At 40.4% G+C, this 19,506-nt stretch overlaps 3 protein-coding genes and 1 long non-coding RNA gene across 5 annotated transcripts; 2 read left to right on the top strand and 2 right to left on the bottom strand.

The window, feature by feature from the left end:
* Positions 1-1,349: 1,349 nt before the first annotated feature.
* Positions 1,350-10,017, bottom strand: LOC114799314 (uncharacterized). The gene is made up of 2 exons (XR_003751212.1): positions 9,817-10,017; positions 1,350-1,800 (listed from the first exon to the last, which is right to left on the bottom strand). It is a non-coding gene; the product is annotated as an uncharacterized LOC114799314 (long non-coding RNA).
* gltpa (glycolipid transfer protein a) lies at positions 1,534-5,832 on the top strand. The gene is made up of 5 exons (XM_028995836.1): positions 1,534-1,719; positions 3,248-3,306; positions 3,726-3,859; positions 4,275-4,425; positions 4,852-5,832. Exons 1-5 carry the CDS (start codon positions 1,617-1,619, stop codon positions 5,032-5,034), a joined length of 630 nt encoding a protein of 209 aa, XP_028851669.1. The 5' UTR covers positions 1,534-1,616; the 3' UTR covers positions 5,035-5,832.
* hnf1a (HNF1 homeobox a) lies at positions 9,505-15,316 on the top strand. Of its 2 annotated transcripts, XM_028995834.1 has the most exons (10): positions 9,505-10,161; positions 11,364-11,563; positions 11,755-11,935; positions 12,022-12,224; positions 12,348-12,487; positions 12,566-12,707; positions 12,789-12,977; positions 14,525-14,658; positions 14,746-14,824; positions 14,893-15,316. In XM_028995834.1, the coding sequence occupies exons 1-10, from the start codon at positions 9,869-9,871 to the stop codon at positions 15,021-15,023; spliced, it is 1,692 nt and encodes a 563-aa protein (XP_028851667.1). In that variant the 5' UTR covers positions 9,505-9,868; the 3' UTR covers positions 15,024-15,316. The 2 variants fall into 2 exon arrangements, with proteins under 2 accessions (XP_028851667.1, XP_028851666.1); XM_028995833.1 differs by having other exon boundaries at positions 12,348-12,707.
* On the bottom strand, positions 15,115-19,414 carry c11h12orf43 (chromosome 11 C12orf43 homolog). Its single transcript, XM_028995835.1, has 6 exons — positions 19,153-19,414; positions 18,959-18,983; positions 18,752-18,850; positions 16,471-16,553; positions 15,958-16,045; positions 15,115-15,628 (listed from the first exon to the last, which is right to left on the bottom strand). The coding sequence occupies exons 1-6, from the start codon at positions 19,274-19,276 to the stop codon at positions 15,331-15,333; spliced, it is 717 nt and encodes a 238-aa protein (XP_028851668.1). The 5' UTR covers positions 19,277-19,414; the 3' UTR covers positions 15,115-15,330.
* Between the last annotated feature and the right edge of the window lie 92 nt (positions 19,415-19,506).

Here is a 19,506-nt window from a genome sequence, read left to right as displayed (position 1 = left end):
TGATTAAAAAAATTAAAGACATCACTTTAAAGACATTTTCGAAAAAAGTTTATTCGTGATTCGCACATCATTGTTCAGAGCCGAATACATGTGGCTGTATCTTACATTTATGAGGGGCCGTTCAGGAAATATATCAAAAGAATGTCACACAAGCACTTATGAAAATGGACATATTCACACTTAAAAAAAGTACACAATACAAGTTATCTGAAAATAGAAATGTATGTACAGAAGAATATATACAAACATACATATGAATACACACACACACATAATGCACATATCTGGAACTTTTTGTAGCCTGGTTTGTAAATGTAGCACACATGCACTTTATGTCAGTATGTAACTTTGTTTGATTGTTTAAATGTTATATAACACACTCGCCTATGAACCAGAAGACCCGGGTTCGAATCCCACTTACTACCATTGTGTCCCTGAGCAAGACACTTAACCCTAAATTGTTCCAGGGGGACTGTCCCTGTAACTACTGATCGTAAGTCGCTCTGGATAAGGGCGTATGATAAATGCTGTAAATGTAAATTCAAAGCACCAGGTTCCGGAGAAACATTGTTGTACAGTATGTACTGTCTAACATGTATATGTTATATGTAAATGACAATAAAGCTCAACTTGAACTTGAACTTGGACTTGAACATAAAAATCCACCACGGTGTATGTGTGGTCAGCTGGAAGGATCTTTCTTGTAGAGTTTGACAATGGTTGGAAGATGGTTTCAGCCACCAGATTTATCAACATGAAAATGTGTGTATGTACAGACTGGCACAGATGCACCTGTTTTTTGAATCACAAAAAACACCCAAATCCATACTTGTATTGATAAATGAGGACCTCTACAATTGGAAGCCCTGGTGACCAGTAAAAATAGACCCACAGTGCAGCATTAATAAACCAAACAATGGTAAGTAAAACCTAGTACCCTGTACAGGAAGGTTTTAAACACACACAAGAATCAATTCTATCCAGCATATCAGACCAAGACTGGAAAGCATACTGCCAGGGGAAACACAGGGGAATATGCAGTGTAAATATAATGTGAACAGGATCTATTCATGTTTGGTTGTGAGTGAGCCTTGTTGGTAACACCACAAAAAAGGTTTCTCAGTTTGGATTATGATGTGCATTGTGGAACATCCATTTCCCTTCAAACTCAGTATTAAATTCAGTATTAGACACTTTCGCAGCAGAATACAAATGAAAATGTACACACACAAAAAACATTTTCCAAAACATTATATTAAGAAAATGAATAGCAACTGTGGTTAATTTATTTCTGTTGTGCTGTGGCTGTATATTAGTTCAAATGAAACACAAACGAATACACAACGATATTTCATTTGATAGTTTATATTGCTTGATCATTTAGGAACGTGTAATTAAGTTAAATATTATGTATTAACTATGCTATCAGACTCCCAAGAGCAGAGAACGTGAAGCTGTGGTCCTGGCCCCGCCCCCACGTTCTGATTGGCTGCCTGCCGCCCGGCTGGTTCTGATTTACTCCCACTGAAGGCATCGGGCCGAGCCGCGGATGGCGCTACCAGCGCCACAGTTCCGGGATCTGCTTGTACCCCCATCGCCGTCCTTCTGAATCTGTCATGGCTCTGCTGCTGGACCACCAGTTTAGACAACTTCCTGCTGACAGGCAAGTGGAAAGTCGGCCGTTTTTGGAGTCCGTGTCATATCTTCCGCCCTTCTTCGGTAAGTCTCGAGCAACTCCTCACTCGTAGCTCAGACTAACGACAAGCAGCAATACTTGCAGTGTTAAGGTCCTGAGGAAGCCTGCAGAGAAAAAACACGCACGAACTTTACTTCCGTAGTTGAGAATGTAAACGACTTGTTTCAATTTTCACTTTCTCTAAAGTGAAACAATATTTTACTACAGCCTTGAAATGAAGGAACCAGATTTTCACAGAGTAGAGATATTGGTCAAGATATTGTAATAGCGTTCTTTTTATTGGATCAAATTTCTCTTTGCCAAGCATGCAACAAACCTATTGCCATGCATAATTTAATCAGCTGCCCTCAATTTTAAATTGAGAAAATTGATTAGCCCGGTATTGTGTTGCCTCAGCCTATTCATTGGCAGTGAAGGAGCGCATTGCGCTTTTGTTCGGCCCTTCAGTCTGTACAGAAGCACAGGACTCATGTCTATTCACTTTGCTACTTGAAACTACCAAGGTGCTCAGGCCAAGTGGTCAGATTAGTCTACGGTGTGTTCCAGGAGTGAAATAATTTGTATTATTAAACTGTAATAATTAATACAGTATTAATGGCCAACAAGTAATTGCATTTGAACTGGCCCACACATTATGTTAAAATAGAGTGGCGAGCTGGCCTTGTTATTGTGACTGGATGACATTTTCTATTCTCATAATTAAGTCCAATAATAATGCAAATTCAACAAGCCCTTTCCAGAGCAAAAATACACATGTATGCAGAATGTTTCTGCATTGTGTGCCACCTGAACAGTTTTGTGTGAGTATCTTTGAAGTGCTTACACAGCACAAAAAGTGAACAAAAGTGGACAGCACAGACAGGTTTAGGTTGCTCTGTAAACAGAGATGCCCCTGCTGCATGGGGGTGGTAATGAAGTATGTGCTGAAGGACGGATCTGGTCTGAAGATCCGAAGCTGAATCAAGTGTGTGCTGAATGCCGTCCATCCACATGATCTAAATAAAACATGAGTCGTCAGACCAGGTCACCTTCTTCCATCGCCCCATGATCCAGTCCGTTGTAGGAGTTTTCAGTGGTTGATACAGGTCAGCTATGTGTTCTTGTATGTTAGACCTGCTACGGTCTCTACGGAGTAAATTTGTCCCTCGATTGCACTGGTGCACTTGGCATTAGAATGAAAATGATCTCCACAGTGAGAGCAGGAATATAGATCATTTACTGCTTTCCCATATTTAGGTGAACCTTTCTTAAAAGTTTAGATGCCCCATTGCAAAAAGTCTACAAAGACTTATCATGAGGATGAATGCCAAGATAATTTTGGGGTTTCGGTGCTTTGAATGATTTAATGATTTCAAAAATTTGAATTCTTTTTGGATTTTTCAAAGAAATCATTGGAAAGCCCCAAATTCATGTCTATGGTGAGTGTATAACAATGGCAGCTGGAAATCTGGAGCCGTTCTAAGTATCAGCGTATGAACTGAGCACTTCAGCAGGGTGGAGAATGAATGATTTATTTCTTATTTATTGTTATTTGTGTGTTCAATCCCCCAGACTGCTTGGGATCGACAGTTTTTGCTCCAATCAAGGCTGATGTTGCTGGCAACATCACGGTAAGAGTAACAGTACCACTTGTAGACCAATAGGTTTCTACAAGTGAATGAAAAGCTTTCATATGCTACCATGAGCACAATTGTAATTGTACATTAAAACTAATTTAGAAAATAGACATAAGTTAGTAAATAACCAGAGTCAAATATGTGCAGCAAGCTTCTTTAATGGAGATCAAGCAGTTGTGGTCCCGTGGGTGCAGTGCACTCTGCTCGACACAATATGGACCGACCTTAAAAACCATTTTGATTAGCATAGGTAAATCCGGTGTGGCCATTGACCAAAAAAGGCCTTTATTGCCCAGGCGTAAACTACATTAAATCTGATCCAAAAGAAGAGTCAGCATAACAAGTCAGCTCAGTGGATCCTCACACTGGCCACCATGTATAGAAGATTATAAGGGAGATATTTTCTTTTTCAGAAAATTAAGGCTGTGTTTGACAGCAACCCTGGCCGGTACAAAACCCTGCAGCAGATTCTGGAAGCGGAGAAGGAGATGCACGGATCCGAGTGGCCCAAAGTTGGAGCAACTCACGCCCTCATGTGGCTCAAAAGGTCTGAGAACATTAGACAGTTGCTAGTTGGTAAATCTAAAGAATGGATGAACAGATTCAGATGCGGTCACACACTCTTCAAGGGCATCAAATATCACAGGTTTTTTTTTTTAATTTTCTGGTGATTGTACAAGATGCACAGCATATATCATTGTTGCAGAAGTGTGATTTTTTTTTCTGAAGTATAAATTATACAAATGTATATATACAATCAATCACTATTAAATGTCCCTTTGCACCATGGTAGCCATCTTCCACCATAATTCAGGGTGGACATTTGACCACAATGGCACAATTGGCAGAATTGGTTTCCTGGCACGGGAAATCATATTAAAGGAATAATTGAAAGCCCAAAATGTCCATGATATGATATGTTCATAATTTTTGTCTTGTTTTGGGCTCATTATACAAACCAGAGGTCTTCGCTTCATCCAAGTCCTTCTCCAAAGCTTAGTGGATGGAGAGAAGGATGAGAACAACCCAAACCTGATTCGAGTGAATGCCACCAAAGCCTATGAACTGGCCCTGAAAAAGTACCATGGGTGGCTAATTCAGAATCTTTTTAAGGTATTGTTCTGAATGACTTACTTGCTTTTGATAGTATTGATGTTAATCAGTCCAATGGCCAAACCATAAAACCAAACATGATCAAAACCCATATTTCAAAGATCAGCACCCCTAATTGATGGACACCTCTGTGGATTAAGAAGATTTCAAAATGTTTTAACTCAATATGAACAGGTAAGATGTCATATCATGACAGATCCACTGCTGGTGCTGCTGTACCATTAGATTATATGCTGGTCTGGGGATTTACTGAAATACAGGTCTTTCTGTTATGAATATAAAATTTATATAATATACTGTATATATAAAATAATAATATATAAAAATATATATTTGTTATAAATCTAAAATTATAATATGATCAATTGCAGTGTTACATGGTGATGTTGACTACACTAATAGTCCCAACTGCTTTTCTATTGGCAGGCGGCTCTGTTTGCAGCCCCCTACAGATCTGAGTTTTTGAAGGCGCTTTCCAAAGGGCGAGAGGTCAAAGAGGAAGACTGCCTAGAAAAGATCCGCCAGTTTCTGGTCAATTTCACTGCCACCGTAGATGCTATATATGAGATGTACAGTAAGATGAATGCTGAACTAGACTACAAGGTTTAACCTCTGACCTCACCAATGCACCCTCAGAATCACTTTCTAGAGCTAGACCCATTCAGTCTAAAAAAGGGACTGAGTCTGGTCTCTCTCAGGTTGTCTTGTAGGAGTTGAGGGTCTCAGGCCTGTGGCATCATTTTTAAGGATCAGTCTTACATTTCTCTTGATGCTTCAATTTTACCTTCACCTTATACTGCAGTAGGGATGGGCTCATAACAAAAACTGCTAGTTTCATAGCAGTGTCATCAGACTGACTGGATCAGCAATAAACTTAGAATAACTTATGCAATAATACATTTTAATATATATTTCAGCATGACACTCCACACATCAGGGATTTTAAATTAAATGGAAAAAAGCTTATAAATAAGTTATTTTTTCTTCATTAAGACACTGAACCAATGCAAGTAAGGTTTTATCTGTTAATTAATGTCTATTCATTCAAATAAGACTACCGTGTGTGTGTGTGTGAGGGCGTGTATAGTGTTTTTAAAACAGAAAATAAACATATTACTTATGTAGAAATATCAACTGTCAATCAACTATAATTGGTAAAATTACAATATTCTATTTAAGCCAGCCTGGCAAACCACCACCATTTAAGATATTCTGTGGTTTGTGACATGACAAGCACAAGACAATATGCTCAATTTTGAAGTTTTTAATTGCTATGGATATAACAATGAAGTTGCTTAGTGGCAGTATTGTAGACGTTTTGTCGGACAACAGTTTCTTTCTTGATTTTAAACTCCTCTGTTCATTAGTAAGGGCGTTCTTATAAAATAAAGATGCTGTGGTGTTGCACTTCTTAATTGATTTAAAGAGTTTAAGGTATTATATATTTTTCCTTTTAGCTATTTCGTGATTTATGGTAGTTGAGAAATGTTTCCCAGCGTTTCATCATATGACCTATGATTCTGTCCTTGACCAAACTTTTTCATTTTAACTACTATTCAGGTGAATTTAGTAATAAGATATTGCACATGACATAACAAGATAAAGCAGATAAGAATGCAAACGTTCTGTCAGGGGTTAATCAAGAAATTGGGTCTGACACATATGGTGCTGCATAGACAACTTCAAAGAGTTTGTGTAACTGCTACTGAACTATGAGTAGCAAAAATGTTCTCTCTCTCTCTCTCTCTCTCTCTACTTGTGTAAAATTTGGAAATGACTAAAAATGTAGTTGTAATTATGGATGTGAATTAATGAAAATGTTCACATTTGTTATTCCAACTACAACTATAGAAACAGCACAAAGAGGTGAGAACATGCTGCTCCCCACTTTTCTTTTTACAGCATATATTACAGGTGCACATGGGGATTGGCTCTAGGGCTAAGTTATCACAGACCATTTTGATGATCAGTCTTTTATCTGGATTGAATGAAGAGTGTAATCTGCAAACATAAAAAGAAACACCTTTAAATTCTGAAACATGAGAGGCCTGGTTTTTAAGATGAAATCGGAAGTGTGGTGTTAAAACAGTGTTGAAGGCACCTTTAGTTCGTTTTTATTGTTGAGTCTTTCATTTTTAATTTGTCTGGTTTATGAAGTTCACTAGTAGTTTTAGTTTTATTTTTGAGGATTTTATTTGAGATTTTATTTACTTTGTGTCAAGTGACATTATGAGGAAAACTTTAAAGAATCAAAGAAAGGTGGAGTGACACTCCATTAAATTTGATCTACGAAACCATTTTTTATTAATAGGCTCAATATTACATATTTTAAAATATTTTAATACATAGAAGCTGCCAACAGTTATGTATTTTAATGTCAATACCATAGCTCTCATCCAACTAGTTTGAACTTTTCAGAAAGGTTTTTGTGGTTTTGTTGTGTTCAATCATCAATGTCCATAATGTTTTGGTGTTAAAATTTTGGAAAAGCAAACCGGGAAAGCAATAAAACACATTACCCACCCTCTGCAAACATTTAAGGCTGCTCTCCACCACCTGCCTTCTACTTAATGTTTAAACACAAGCAAATATGAAAGCAAAACCAGTCTGAACACCACCCTAGCTGCCTACCTTTCCCTCTAAAACATGGGCTGGCACCTTCCCCCACTACTCATAGTGGGTATGACAGAGACAGTGCTATGAATGGCATGTAGGTGCTAGTCCCATACACTTTCATGCAAAAATGCTACTAATTCCAAAAAACAGCTCCGAGGACGGCAACAAAAACACCAGCTTCTTCCATCTCCTAGTTTAGCTCGTTCATAAACATTAAACCTACTCCACCGTGGACTGGATTCTGGTAAATCATCAGGTGAGGGTGGAACCAACAAGAAAAAAATGAAAAACCTTGTCCAAAACAAGCATCCTCTAACAGTTAATTTTTTTTTTTCTTTGTTTTTAGTTAGCCTATATACACCGAACAGTCATTATTTCCAGTTGTGTAATATTGACTAGGCTCCCCTACTGTTGTCAGGTCACACCTGTATTTCACTAGACTTCTATCATGCTGTTGGATCTTGTACCAGGCTGGCCTTAAAGTCCTGTAAGTGACCCAAAAACATCAGTGACAATGACACACAATGCTTAAGTTACACATGGAGGAATGACCAGTCCAGTTGACAGAGACATGTTCCAGCTAATGCTGTTATTTCTCTAAGGAAGGAGTTGTTCTCTGATCAAAGTCAAGTCAAAATGAAAGTGAAGTTTATTTTCATCTCACCATATACAATGGGGTCGGATTCTGTCAGGGTAGGCAGCAGCACAACAGCAGGAGGCTTTGAAGAAGCGGCGAATCTCCGTCGTCAAAATCATAGACACTTGTGAGATAATTATATCTATATTTATAGTCAGTGGGGGACTAGTCCATTGATCTTCTTTCAGTTTCAGTTAGGAGAAATGTTTCTTTTTCAACCTACAAGCGCAACTGTGATCCTGTCTGCTGCATAGAGACGACTGGAGGACCCAGACACAAAGCCCCACCCGTCTTTCAACTCAAAAGTTTTTTCTTTCTTATACTGATGTAATCACAGCAATTTTAGTGAAGCTTATTGCTTATTTTATGTTACTTGGCGTATTAATATTGGAAATAGTTGAGAAGTGTCATTGTTGTGTTCGAATATATTTGGTATTAGTCATCCAATTAAGGTAAATGTCATGTTTTTAGTTGTTAGGAATGATGAGGAATAATTTATTCTTAATTGTTTTGAGGGGGTTTGTGTGGCTCAATGATCCTCAGCTCAGCCTTCAGTTGGGACACCCAAGTTGGACAGGCCTTAGGGTAGAGGCTTGACAAAGTGCAATACAGTTACATGACAAAAACAGTTATCCAGCGCACCCCACCCATTTCCAATCTCTGCCGCCACTATGTGCCCCACATTTCACATTTCTGTCTGACCCCTCATGCATGCCTGTCTAGAACCGGCCCTGCTAGTGGGTTAAATACCCACTCTCTCTCTTACCATCCTCAACCGCTTAGTCCTAATCAGGGTCATGGTTGCCAGAGCCTATCCCAGTACATCCCTGGGTGCACCCACAGTTATGGAAATTTAGAAGGGCCAGTTCACCTATGGACTGCAGGAGGAAACTGGTGGACATGGACATATATAGTTTGATGTTGGATGATTGTTACTGACATTTGGTGAGAACTTCATGTCAATACCTTAGAAACAGATTTTCTTGGTGAAAATTGACATGTAACGTGTTCAGTACAGATTTTACCTGCTGTGTTTCCATTGGCATTTAAATGACATACAATTAAGAATAACTATTTGTAAATAACCTATTTACCATTTGTAACCTCTATTCAGATTATCTTTTAAGGGTTTACAAAAAATTGCCAGATACCTATGAACCATCAATCCGCTTGCATGTAGAATTGTATGAAAATGAAGGTGAGGGGGGGAGAGGCAGAAGGTGTGTGCAAGTTTGTTGGAAATGTAGGGAGCATAATATAGAATTGGACTAGATTTTCATTCTTTGCATGAAATGTTAATAAATGTCTAATACAATTTAGACAAGGCCCTATCATTTGTATACATAGTAATTTGTATATTTCCACTTTACCTAATTATCCAAATTATTTCTGTAATGCTTTTAAGAATCGTGATAGGTTAAAAAGATTCCGCAGTGGATGGAACTGGGATGGAAAAGGGATTTAAAAAATTCCTTTAAAAATCACTGACATCCATAGACATAGTAATGACCCCCACAAAAGTCATATCCAGCCAATATAGCCCCCCCTAATATAATCACATAATTAATATATTTATTCATCTGAATTATCTTGCATTATTATCTGAATTATCTTGTTGCTTTTCTTTCATTTGCCATAAAATAGCATGTTTACCCATCTGGTAGTGCTACTTACCCCCTGCCAAATACTTGGTATTACCCATCCCCTCTGTGACTGTGAAAACCTGAAGCATAAAATCTAAATGGAGATTTATATTGTCTAAATTCAGGTTTAGGATTTAGGATAAAAGTTACATTAATTTAATATAGTTCAGACTAAATCAACTGAAAGAGATCCATTTTTGTTTGATAAACTTCGTATTTAAAAAGGCTTAAAAAACAAAACTATCTGGTCTTTTCCACTGAAAGTCTGCAGTAGACTTTGTACTTTGTTCATAGTATAGAACTGAGCCAGAGTCAAAGTTCAGTATGTGTGTGAAAGGGAGTGCTGTGAGTGTTTGTGTGCAGAGGAGGGGGTGACAGCAGATCAGCGAAACAGAGAAAATTAAAACGAGGTGTCTTCATCCACCAACTAGAAATTTATCTGGGACTGGAATGCACACTTAACACAAAAAGCCTAGGTGAACGTTCAAATTTTACCTCAGGCCGTTTCTGAAAGACAAGAGGTGCCGTGCAAGCAGACAGGTGAGGGATGGAGACGGAAGGCAGGAGAGGAGAAGCCGCTGGCCGACGCCTGTCACCCCTACAAGGGCAGCTTGTCTGGTCACTGCTCAACTCCGGCCTCAGCCGGGACATCCTGATCCAGGCCATGGGGGAGCTGGAGCAGGAGAGATCTGCCAGCACTGCGGAAAAGACGATGGACAGGGGTGACGGCGAGAGCTCGGAGGAAGGTGAGGACTTTCCACCTCCCATATTCCGTGAGCTGGAGAGACTGGCACCAGAAGAGGCCACAAGACAGCGGGCTGAAGTTGAACAGCTGCTCCAGTGAGTTCTCTCTTACAAACACGGTTCTCACCCAACAGGTCCGAATGTTCCTTGTAGTACGGTCATATTCATATTGCCTAAATGTGAGAATGATGGAGGTTACTTGCCTGCTGTTTTCCTCCTCTTCCAGCTCCTCCGTCTCTTTCAGTCTACTCTCTCTGCGTTGGGGTTCATATGAAGGAGGTTCCTCCTTTCCTCTGGTTACTAATTACCCACCCCATTCATTATACCCAGCGCTTTTCTATCTAATAAATCAGCTCACTGCACTGGTTAAAATTAACAGAGTGTGTGTGTGTGTGTGGCAGTGTGTACATTTGTGTACATTGCTACACCCACATAACCACAGCGGACACCATTGAGCAAATTAATGTTTTAAGCCATTATAGTTCATTTGAGATATAAAAACAGTTTGTATCTGTGATAAAATGAGACCAGTGTCAGGCTTTATATTAGGCAGTAGCATATTCTTACTGAGGTCTACTGTGTGTGTGTGTGTGTGTGTGTAATGTGCTCATGGGTGTAATTTGCTGCAAGTAAAGCTGGACTTTGCCCATATGAACTGTGTCCTTATCTCACTTTGTAAACAGCTCTGTTCTCCATCTCTTTCCACTACACCTTGGCCAAATGTTTCTAACAGTATCTGTAAGCTTCACAAATAAAAAGAAATTAAAACAAGGAATTTACCAAGATTTAATATCCTGAAATATACCAGAGTGAACTCATCTGAAGTTAAAATAGTAAAATAGTAAATAACAGGACCTTTCCATGGAAATATATTTCACTCAGGACTGGTGTGATCTGTAATAAAATGTTGCTTATGGTTGTCTAATATGTCTATTAACGAAGCAGCTGATGAACCTTTCATTCTTGAGCATATGGGCATAACATTAATTTAGTAATAAATGAAGGAATATTTAATGAATTGTGTTGTATTGATACAGAGAAATTTAATTAGTTGTATAATAAAAAGAATATCATGAAATAAATACCATTATGATTTAGACCATTTAGAATAATGTAATCTGTGTTTGTGATAAACATATAGGGTCGGTTTACTGTTCATGGATTAAGACTATTCCTAGATTAAAAGAAAACGTCAATTAAATTAACCATTTAGAAATGCTTTTAGTCTAGAACTAGGCTTAATATTCATCTGACTGATTATAATAGCTTGTGTATGTGTGTGTGTGTGTATATGTAAGGGAAGACCCATGGAGAGTGGCTAAACTCATTAAGAGCTACATGCAGCAGCACAACCTCCCCCAGAGAGAGGTGGTGGAGTCCACAGGTCTCAACCAATCACACCTCTCCCAGCACCTCAACAAGGGCACGCCCATGAAAAACCAGAAGCGTGCAGCTCTCTACAGCTGGTACGTGAAGAAGCAGGGTGAAATCAACCAGCGTGAGTACTCAGTCCACTATGCTGGACCTTCTGCAAAATACACTGTGGTGCTCTAACAATCTCGAAATCATCACAGTTCACCTTACTGCAAATGTAGGACTTTACATTCATCCTTACATACAGCACCTTGAACATTTCTATTAAACCATATCCACTTATTCATGAATCTAAAACTGACCAATGGCATGCAGAATTCACAAACGCCAGTCGGGGCATGGTCGCTGGGGAGGAGCTAGGAGAAGAGGGAAGAAAGGGGCGGAGAAATAGGTTCAAGTGGGGCCCCGCCTCCCAGCAGATCCTGTTCCAGGCGTATGAAAGGCAAAAGAACCCCAGCAAGGAAGAAAGAGAGGGGCTGGTGGAAGAGTGTAACCGGTAGGTTGGGGAATTTCTTGTTTTCTTGTAGTTTATGTCCAGATATTGTATATGTGTAGTTCTATATATGTGTGTATGTATTGCAGGGCTGAATGCTTACAGCGGGGAGTTTCACCATCACAGCTAGCAGGTCTGGGCTCAAATCTGGTGACAGAAGTCCGAGTGTATAACTGGTTTGCCAACCGCCGCAAAGAAGAGGCTTTTCGCCATAAACTGGCCCAAGATGCGCCTTACATTGGACAAGCCACAGCATCTACAGCGCATGCTCTACCTGCCAGTCCTGGGCAAAGTAATCACATTCAAATCATACAGTACAATAACCCTAGACAAAGATACATTTCAGAAATGAAGAGTCAACCAGGCTTAATAACCCACTGCTCACCATGCATCTGCTCCCATTTGCCTTAAGCAGGTCTGAAGTTCAGCCAGCAGGTCAGCTGTGACAGCCTGGTGAGAGTCAGCACCATGGATCACAGCAATGGTGGACGGCTGGCTACTCCAGAGCAACTAGAGCCCAGCCACACCCTGCTGGACACCAATCACCTAAAAACAGTGAGGACACCACACCATAGCAGACCACTCACGGCTCTGTATTGTGACTCCATAAATACCATGTCCTTGCTGTTTCAGGTGTCTGTCTGTGGTTCCCTTCCCCCGGTCAGCACCCTGACTTCCATGCATGGGGTTTCCAGTCCCCCAGCCCCTACTCAGGGTCTCATCATGGCCTCCCTGCCCAGTGTAATGAGCCTGGGAGACTCTCCTTTACTCATAGGTACAACACCTTCTCTCAAACTTCCAGCACGAAATTCAAAAATTCAGCTTCATTCTGCTAATTCTTCCCTTTCTGACTCAGGGTTAGCTCCAACACAGCCACAGACACTTCCAGTCATAAACAACATGGGGGCCGGGTTCACAACCCTTCAACCAATCTCATTCCAGCAGCAGTTTCATGCATCTCCACAGCAACAAATCACACAGCAACTCCCAGGACATCTTGGTTCCAGCTCTTTCATGGCAACCATGGCACAGCTTCCTTGCCACAGTGAGTGAGCAGCTGTCAGGTCAATCCCAGTTAAGAAGGCCCATTCACCCCAGTTCTTAGACAAATCCAGGAGTTTCCTGATGTGACCAGTCAGGTCAGGTTCATTCCTCTCAGAACTGAACTGTAGAAAAACAATTTTCATTCCTTTCATTCAGCAGGTCGTGGCATGGTTACAGCAGACAGAAATGACTGTACATAGTTATATGCAAGCTGCAGGTAAAAAAAACAGTTAAGCAGTAGTAAAAAAAAGTAGAGAAGATGAGAGTGAAAGTGAACTGATTGTGAAGCACACAGCACACGTGACAAAACTAAATGTGTCCTCTGCTTTTGACCCATCACCCTTGGTGAGAAGTGGGCAGCCATGAAAGGTGCCCGGGGAGCAGTGTGTGGGGACGGTGCTTTGCAAGAGAGAAGTTTCTCTTGAAAGCGAATAGAACATTGATTGCTGGTAAAGGGTATGCCAATAATGAAGCTTTTATTGGACTTAATTCATTGTAACCCATAGAAAACACACATATTTATGATTCACACATATTTCTGTATCCACAATATCCCACTTACTACCATTGTGTCCCTGTGAAAGATCCCTGTCACTACTGATTGTAAGGGCGTCTCACAAATGCCATAAATGTAAATGTATTGTTTGGGCGCCACCTGCTGGTGTAGCGAGTAAATTCAGCTCACAATGTGAAGGGATCCACAAAGTATTTTTGCCGATATGCTCTTACAATAAGTAATCAGATTTGTGCCAAAATTATTGCACAGAACCTTTTCAATAATAAGCAAAAAATAAAAGGCTGATTACATTTCTCACCTGTATCCAAATTATATCATCTTATAGTTGCTTGCTTTGCATTTGCTCTGCTTTGACACTCTCGTTGTGTTCGGGGCTTCCTGTCATTGGCCAGCAAGGATTTGTGTGGCAGTTAAGTGGCTGTGGTGCTTGTCGATCCAGTTCATGATTAATAAATTGTAAGTATTTATGAAATATGGTAACTCTGGTGCGCAAGAATATGCTATCTACGCATTGTAATGTCATTTAGGGAGACCAGAACTGTCCTTGCGGGCCAAAAATGAGAAACCCCGACCACACAACAGGTTTAAAGAATTTAAAATGTTTTGAGGAGTACTTGAATAATGTGGCTACAACTTAGTTTAATTTTTGCTTTCAGCTTAATATTAGAAAGGTTTTTGTTCAATAATATTGGCACAAATCAGATTCCACATTACAACACACAAATCAGTATTGGTGAAGCACAACATATATTTCTTTGTTGTCTGTTGTGGTTTGTAATTTAAAAAGTTCAATAAAAGCTCCCGCATGCCAACAATATGGAAGGCTGAAATGGCCGGAATAACATTACAACACTTTCCAAGTCATCATCCCAGCACATATACAGTAAGACAAGACGACATATTTAAGTTACAAAAATATATAAAAAGCTATAAAGAGCAGTTATGAGCGATTGTAAATGCTGACTTTATAGTTGCTTTCAGCACTGATAAGGAAAGATAAACAACAATCGCATGATTCCTGCGTCATCTAGTGTACAGCAAGTCGGATCTGTCGCAGTACCCCTCCGCCGGTCTGCTGCCCCAGGCCATGCTCATCACCGACAGCAGCAGCAACAGCAGCAGCAGCAGCATCGGAACCCTGACCAGCCTCACTGCCGTGAGACAGGTGTGCCATCTCTCCAACAATCTACACGTCCTTTCTCATTAAACTTCAGGTGCTGAGAAGAGAATAGTATTTTTTTCCTTTTTTTAGATTCTCACCTCAGATCCTGGGGAAGCAAGCAATATTCAAGAAGATGCAATGCAGTTGCAGACTAACTCACCAGTTGCAGGTAGGAGATGTTTCCAAAAAGTCGGCAAGAAAACTGTGGCTATCGCTAAGTGCGCTGTGCATCTGCAGATTCCACTGGAAGTTTGGACCTCTACCAGTCAGCTGAGCCGGGCGAAGGCCACGCCACTCACCTGCTCTCCTCACCATCGGCAGACATGGACTCGTACATGCCAACTCAGCTGGTTTCTTCTGCACAGTAGCGGGACAGGCGCCTCTCCTGGAAGCTCTGACCGTGCTCAGATTATGCTGCTTACTGGACATGAACCACACACTCACGAGCTCACAAACAAACAGGTCTTCCTTCTTTTTATAGGTTCACTTAAGAAATGACGTCTTAAAAGTTACACAAAAGTTAACACAATCACATGACACAGTGAATTAAATAAGCACCGTATAAACTTGATCAATATAATTGATTCATTGGAAGTATTATAGGCATTTATTGTGTAAACCATTACAGTTGAAGAAGAAAAATGATAAAAGATCACGAAATCAGAACGGTAACCACTAGCAACCAGTCTCTTCTGTGATCTGTATTTTTTTCCTCTTCTTATTTGAAGCTTTTTCTGGGTTCTCGTGGCCCTTTTTACAGTCACCTACAAAGGAATCAATTTCTTTCAAACTCCCTTCACCAGTCCCTTTTCTTTTCTTTTTTTTCTTTGCAGCCGGGTTCTCCTGGCTTGGTTCTGCTTTCTTGTTCTCTTCAATGAGTTTCTTCACTGTACTGTGGGTGATGGAAGGGAGATGCAAGTCTGAAATGGAGATGGCAGCTTCTTTAAGTCTCTCCATCTCACCATCACTGTCACTGAAACAGAAGAGGGTCGGGTGGCTGTGTTGTGAAAAACGTCTTACAAAGCTACTCTGTATATTATGCATTAATGCTCAGTATTTATCTACATATATTAGAATTGATGTTTTAAACTGGTTTGTTTATATAAGATTCCAAATTCACATTATTATCACCAAAACTGAAGCAGGTTTAGTATATTTTACCAAAAGCAATTTTTATAAATACAAACAAGTCAAAATTACTCACAAAATACCACATGGCTCTATTAGCCAAACACACCAGTGGGGTAAAAGCAGAAAAGTCGAAGAGGACATCATTACGGTGATGAAACCTGCATCATCTACCTAGAGCTGGAAATACACCGTCGTCGAACAGGTGGTGAAGGTTCTTTCATCCAAGGCCCAGGAATCGAAGTGGAAAGGAGAAGGAAGCCTTCATATAGAAAGATAACACAAAAAGTGAAGATATTATTTATTCATGCTGAAGATTTATCATAGATCAGAACGAGCGCAGCATGCGCTTTCATTTCACTATAGTTATTACATTTTTGTTACATGCATATTGCAAACAATAAGCAAATCACACCTGATGGTCCTGTAATGTCCGACATTTTTCAGCAGCATGTCATTGTAACATTAGATGGTTTAATAAAACCACTATAATCAACTTTAAATGTTTGCTCGGATCATCCTCTCCTCCATCTTGGTTTCAGAACCCACGTTGATGCCTTATTACTATTGGTTGCTTTTACGGGTCTAACGTAAGGGTCTAGATATGAGAAATTCACCGAGTGGCCAGTGATTGTGCAGCTTTAACATGATTCCTCACAGCTGCACAAAGTTTTCATGTAGTCTTACCTTCCTCTTCCTCCCTCCTCTTCATTGCTCCTGTGCTGGCCTGAAATGTGTCTCTGGAATCTGCGGAAATCTCTGTGATGCAGCTGTATCAGTGACAGAAGATGGAGCATCAAAGAATGTTCAGGTAAAATCTTGGTAAATGTTTCACTCTTTGTTATTTTGCAGCCATTTACTAAAATCATTTCAGTTAATTTCTTTTCCTCATTAATGTACACACAGCACCCCATATTAACAGAAATTATAGAATTATTGACATTTTTGCAGGTTTATTAACAAAGAAAAACTTAAATATCACATGGTCCTAAGTATTCAGACCCTTTGCTGTAACGCTCATATATTTAAGTCAGCTGCTGTCCACTTCTTCTGATCATCCTTGAGATGGTTCTACAGCTTCATTCGAGTCCAGCCGTGCTTTATTATACTGATTGGACTTGATTATAAAAAGCCACACCCCCGTCTATATAAGACCTTAAAGCTCACAATGCAGGTCAGAGCAAATGAGAATCAGGAGGTCAAAGGAACTGCCTGAAGAGCTCAGATACAAAATTGTTGAGAGGCACAGATCTGGCTTCCTAAGAGCACAGTGGCTTCCACGATCCATAAATGAAAGATGTTTGGGGTAACCAGAACCCTTCCTAGACCTGGCCGTCCAGCCAAAATGGCGAGAGAGGTAAAGAACTAAAGGATCACAGCGGATGAGCTCCAGAGATAGGGTAAAGTTGTAGAAAGTCAAACATCACTGCAGCCCTCATTTCCAGAGTGCTCAAGACCTCAAGACTGGGCCAAAGGTTTACCTTCCAACAAGACAATGACCCTGAGCAAACAGCTAAAACAACAGGGCAGAGGATGCCCAAATCCAGGTGTGAAAAACTTCAAATTTTATGTCACATACACAGATTTTATTTGTCACATACACATAAACTTGTTGCTTCTTTCCCAAAAAGACTCATGGCTGTACTAGATCAAAAGGGAGCTTCTACTAAATATTGAGCAAAGGGTCTGAATACTTCCGACCATGTTATATTTCAGTTTTTCTTTGATAATAAATCTGCAAAAATGTCAACAATTTTATGTTTAACTGTCAATATGGGGTGCTGTGTGTACATTAATGAGGTGAAAAGGCAAATGGCTGAAAAATTTAAGGAGGTCTGAATACTTGTGTGTGTGTGTTTTAGGGTATTAGGGTTTTCTGAAATACACATAGAACAAAATATTATTGACTAGATTAAACCATGAAAGAGACATACAAATGACCGGGACACACACACACATACATATACACATGTGAAAGTGAAGTGATTGTCACTTGTGATACACAGCAGCACAGCACACGGTGCACACAGTGAAATTTGTCCTCTGCATTTAACCCATCACCCTTGGTGAGCAGTGGGCAGCCATGACAGGGGAGCAGTGTGTGGGGACGGTGCTTTGCTCAGTGGCACCTCAGTGGAACCTCGACAGATCGGGATTCGAACCTGCAACCTTCTGATTACGGGGCCGCTTCCTTAACCGCTAGGCCACCACTGACATATACGCGTATACAATATTCATACATATGTAAACAAGTCTACCCACATGTTACTAACGTACAAGGGCATAGAACATATCATGCCTCCTCGTAGAACTTTGGCCAACAGTGAAGCTTATGAATTACCTTAAACAGACTTAACTGATGAATAGCATGGAACAGGAGGGAACTCTGCCGAGGTTCTACTCCCAAGCAGAGTCATCAATCTGAATCCCCAACTCCTTCCCACATGCATTTCTCAACGAGAGTATGATCACGAAACAACCTCCAGATTTGAAAAGTTGTATGTGAAGATGATGGCAGGAATGCATGTTTATGACAGATTGTAGCACTTTAAACAGAGGTGCTGCACAAATACAGGCATTTAGGTTAGCGCCAAGAGACATGAATTCACTCTTCTGCCAGTTAATTATGGACCCTGAGATATCCCCAAATGACTTTATTGTGTCTAACAGAGCTCTGGACTCACCAGAAACATTCCCACATCACCTGCGTAAAGGGAGTGATGATGATCGCCTCCCCTATTCGCAGTTTAAAAAGAGAATATTGGGCATGGGCAGTGGTGGCACCTGTCATGGCTGCCCACTGTTCACCAAGGGTGATGGTTAAAAGCAGAGGACACATTTTGTTGTGCTGTGCTTCACAATGACAATCATTTCACTTGTCTAATACTGATCGCAAGGGGTTCAGCAGCAATTGTAAAGTGGGCTGATCTCTCTCTCTCTCTTTTTATATATATATATATTTACTTACTTATCAAGTAGAATTCCTAACTTTTTAGCAACATGAGCGCGAAATTCTGGTGTTGTCTCCAACTCATTGCCATCATGGTCATGCTGGGAGGCAACATGTCTGTGGAAGAAGGAGGAGGCTTCATTTGCAATAGAAATTGCAACATTCATTCAACATTTAAAACGTAATTAGTACAGCTGAAAACAGAGTTAAACAAAATGATCTTACCGATGGCTTGGCTTGCCACTCCCGTCTTTGAAGCATTAAAAAGCAGTAAAACGTGGTTTAAGTACCTTTATCAGTTATGATCTTGTGATGACAGTTTGAGCTATGACAACCTCTCAACACATCAGTTTAAAGCGCTGACTCTCCAGTAAGAGACATTAAAGTGTCACGCTCGTAACCAAAATGAATGCACGTACCAGCCGCGCAGGGAAGAAGAGCCGCCAGGCTCAGCGCCGCCTCTTTAAACTTCTCTACATCCTCCTCACTGCTCGAGTCTCCGTTAAGCAGCATGCTCCCAGTACTACAGCGCGGCAGCGGCATTGGCCGGTTTTACACGCCGAAAACGTACAATACTCTTTCATTCATAAACTCTCGACCAAACTGAAGTAGACAGAAAACCACACACGGGAGCAACTAACTTCCTCCTGAATCTACTAGACGTTTCCTATTCCGCGGTGGTGCAACGCACCACGTAGCGTCTTATTACAGCCACCTAGCGACGTGGAGTTTTATTACATCCCCTATCCCGATCTGAGCCACCAAACCACGTA

This window comes from Denticeps clupeoides, chromosome 11, assembly GCF_900700375.1.
Source record: "Denticeps clupeoides chromosome 11, fDenClu1.1, whole genome shotgun sequence".
Classification (NCBI taxonomy): domain Eukaryota; kingdom Metazoa; phylum Chordata; class Actinopteri; order Clupeiformes; family Denticipitidae; genus Denticeps; species Denticeps clupeoides.
Note: the sequence above shows the minus strand (reverse complement) of the source record. Positions and strands in the feature narration are given on the sequence as shown.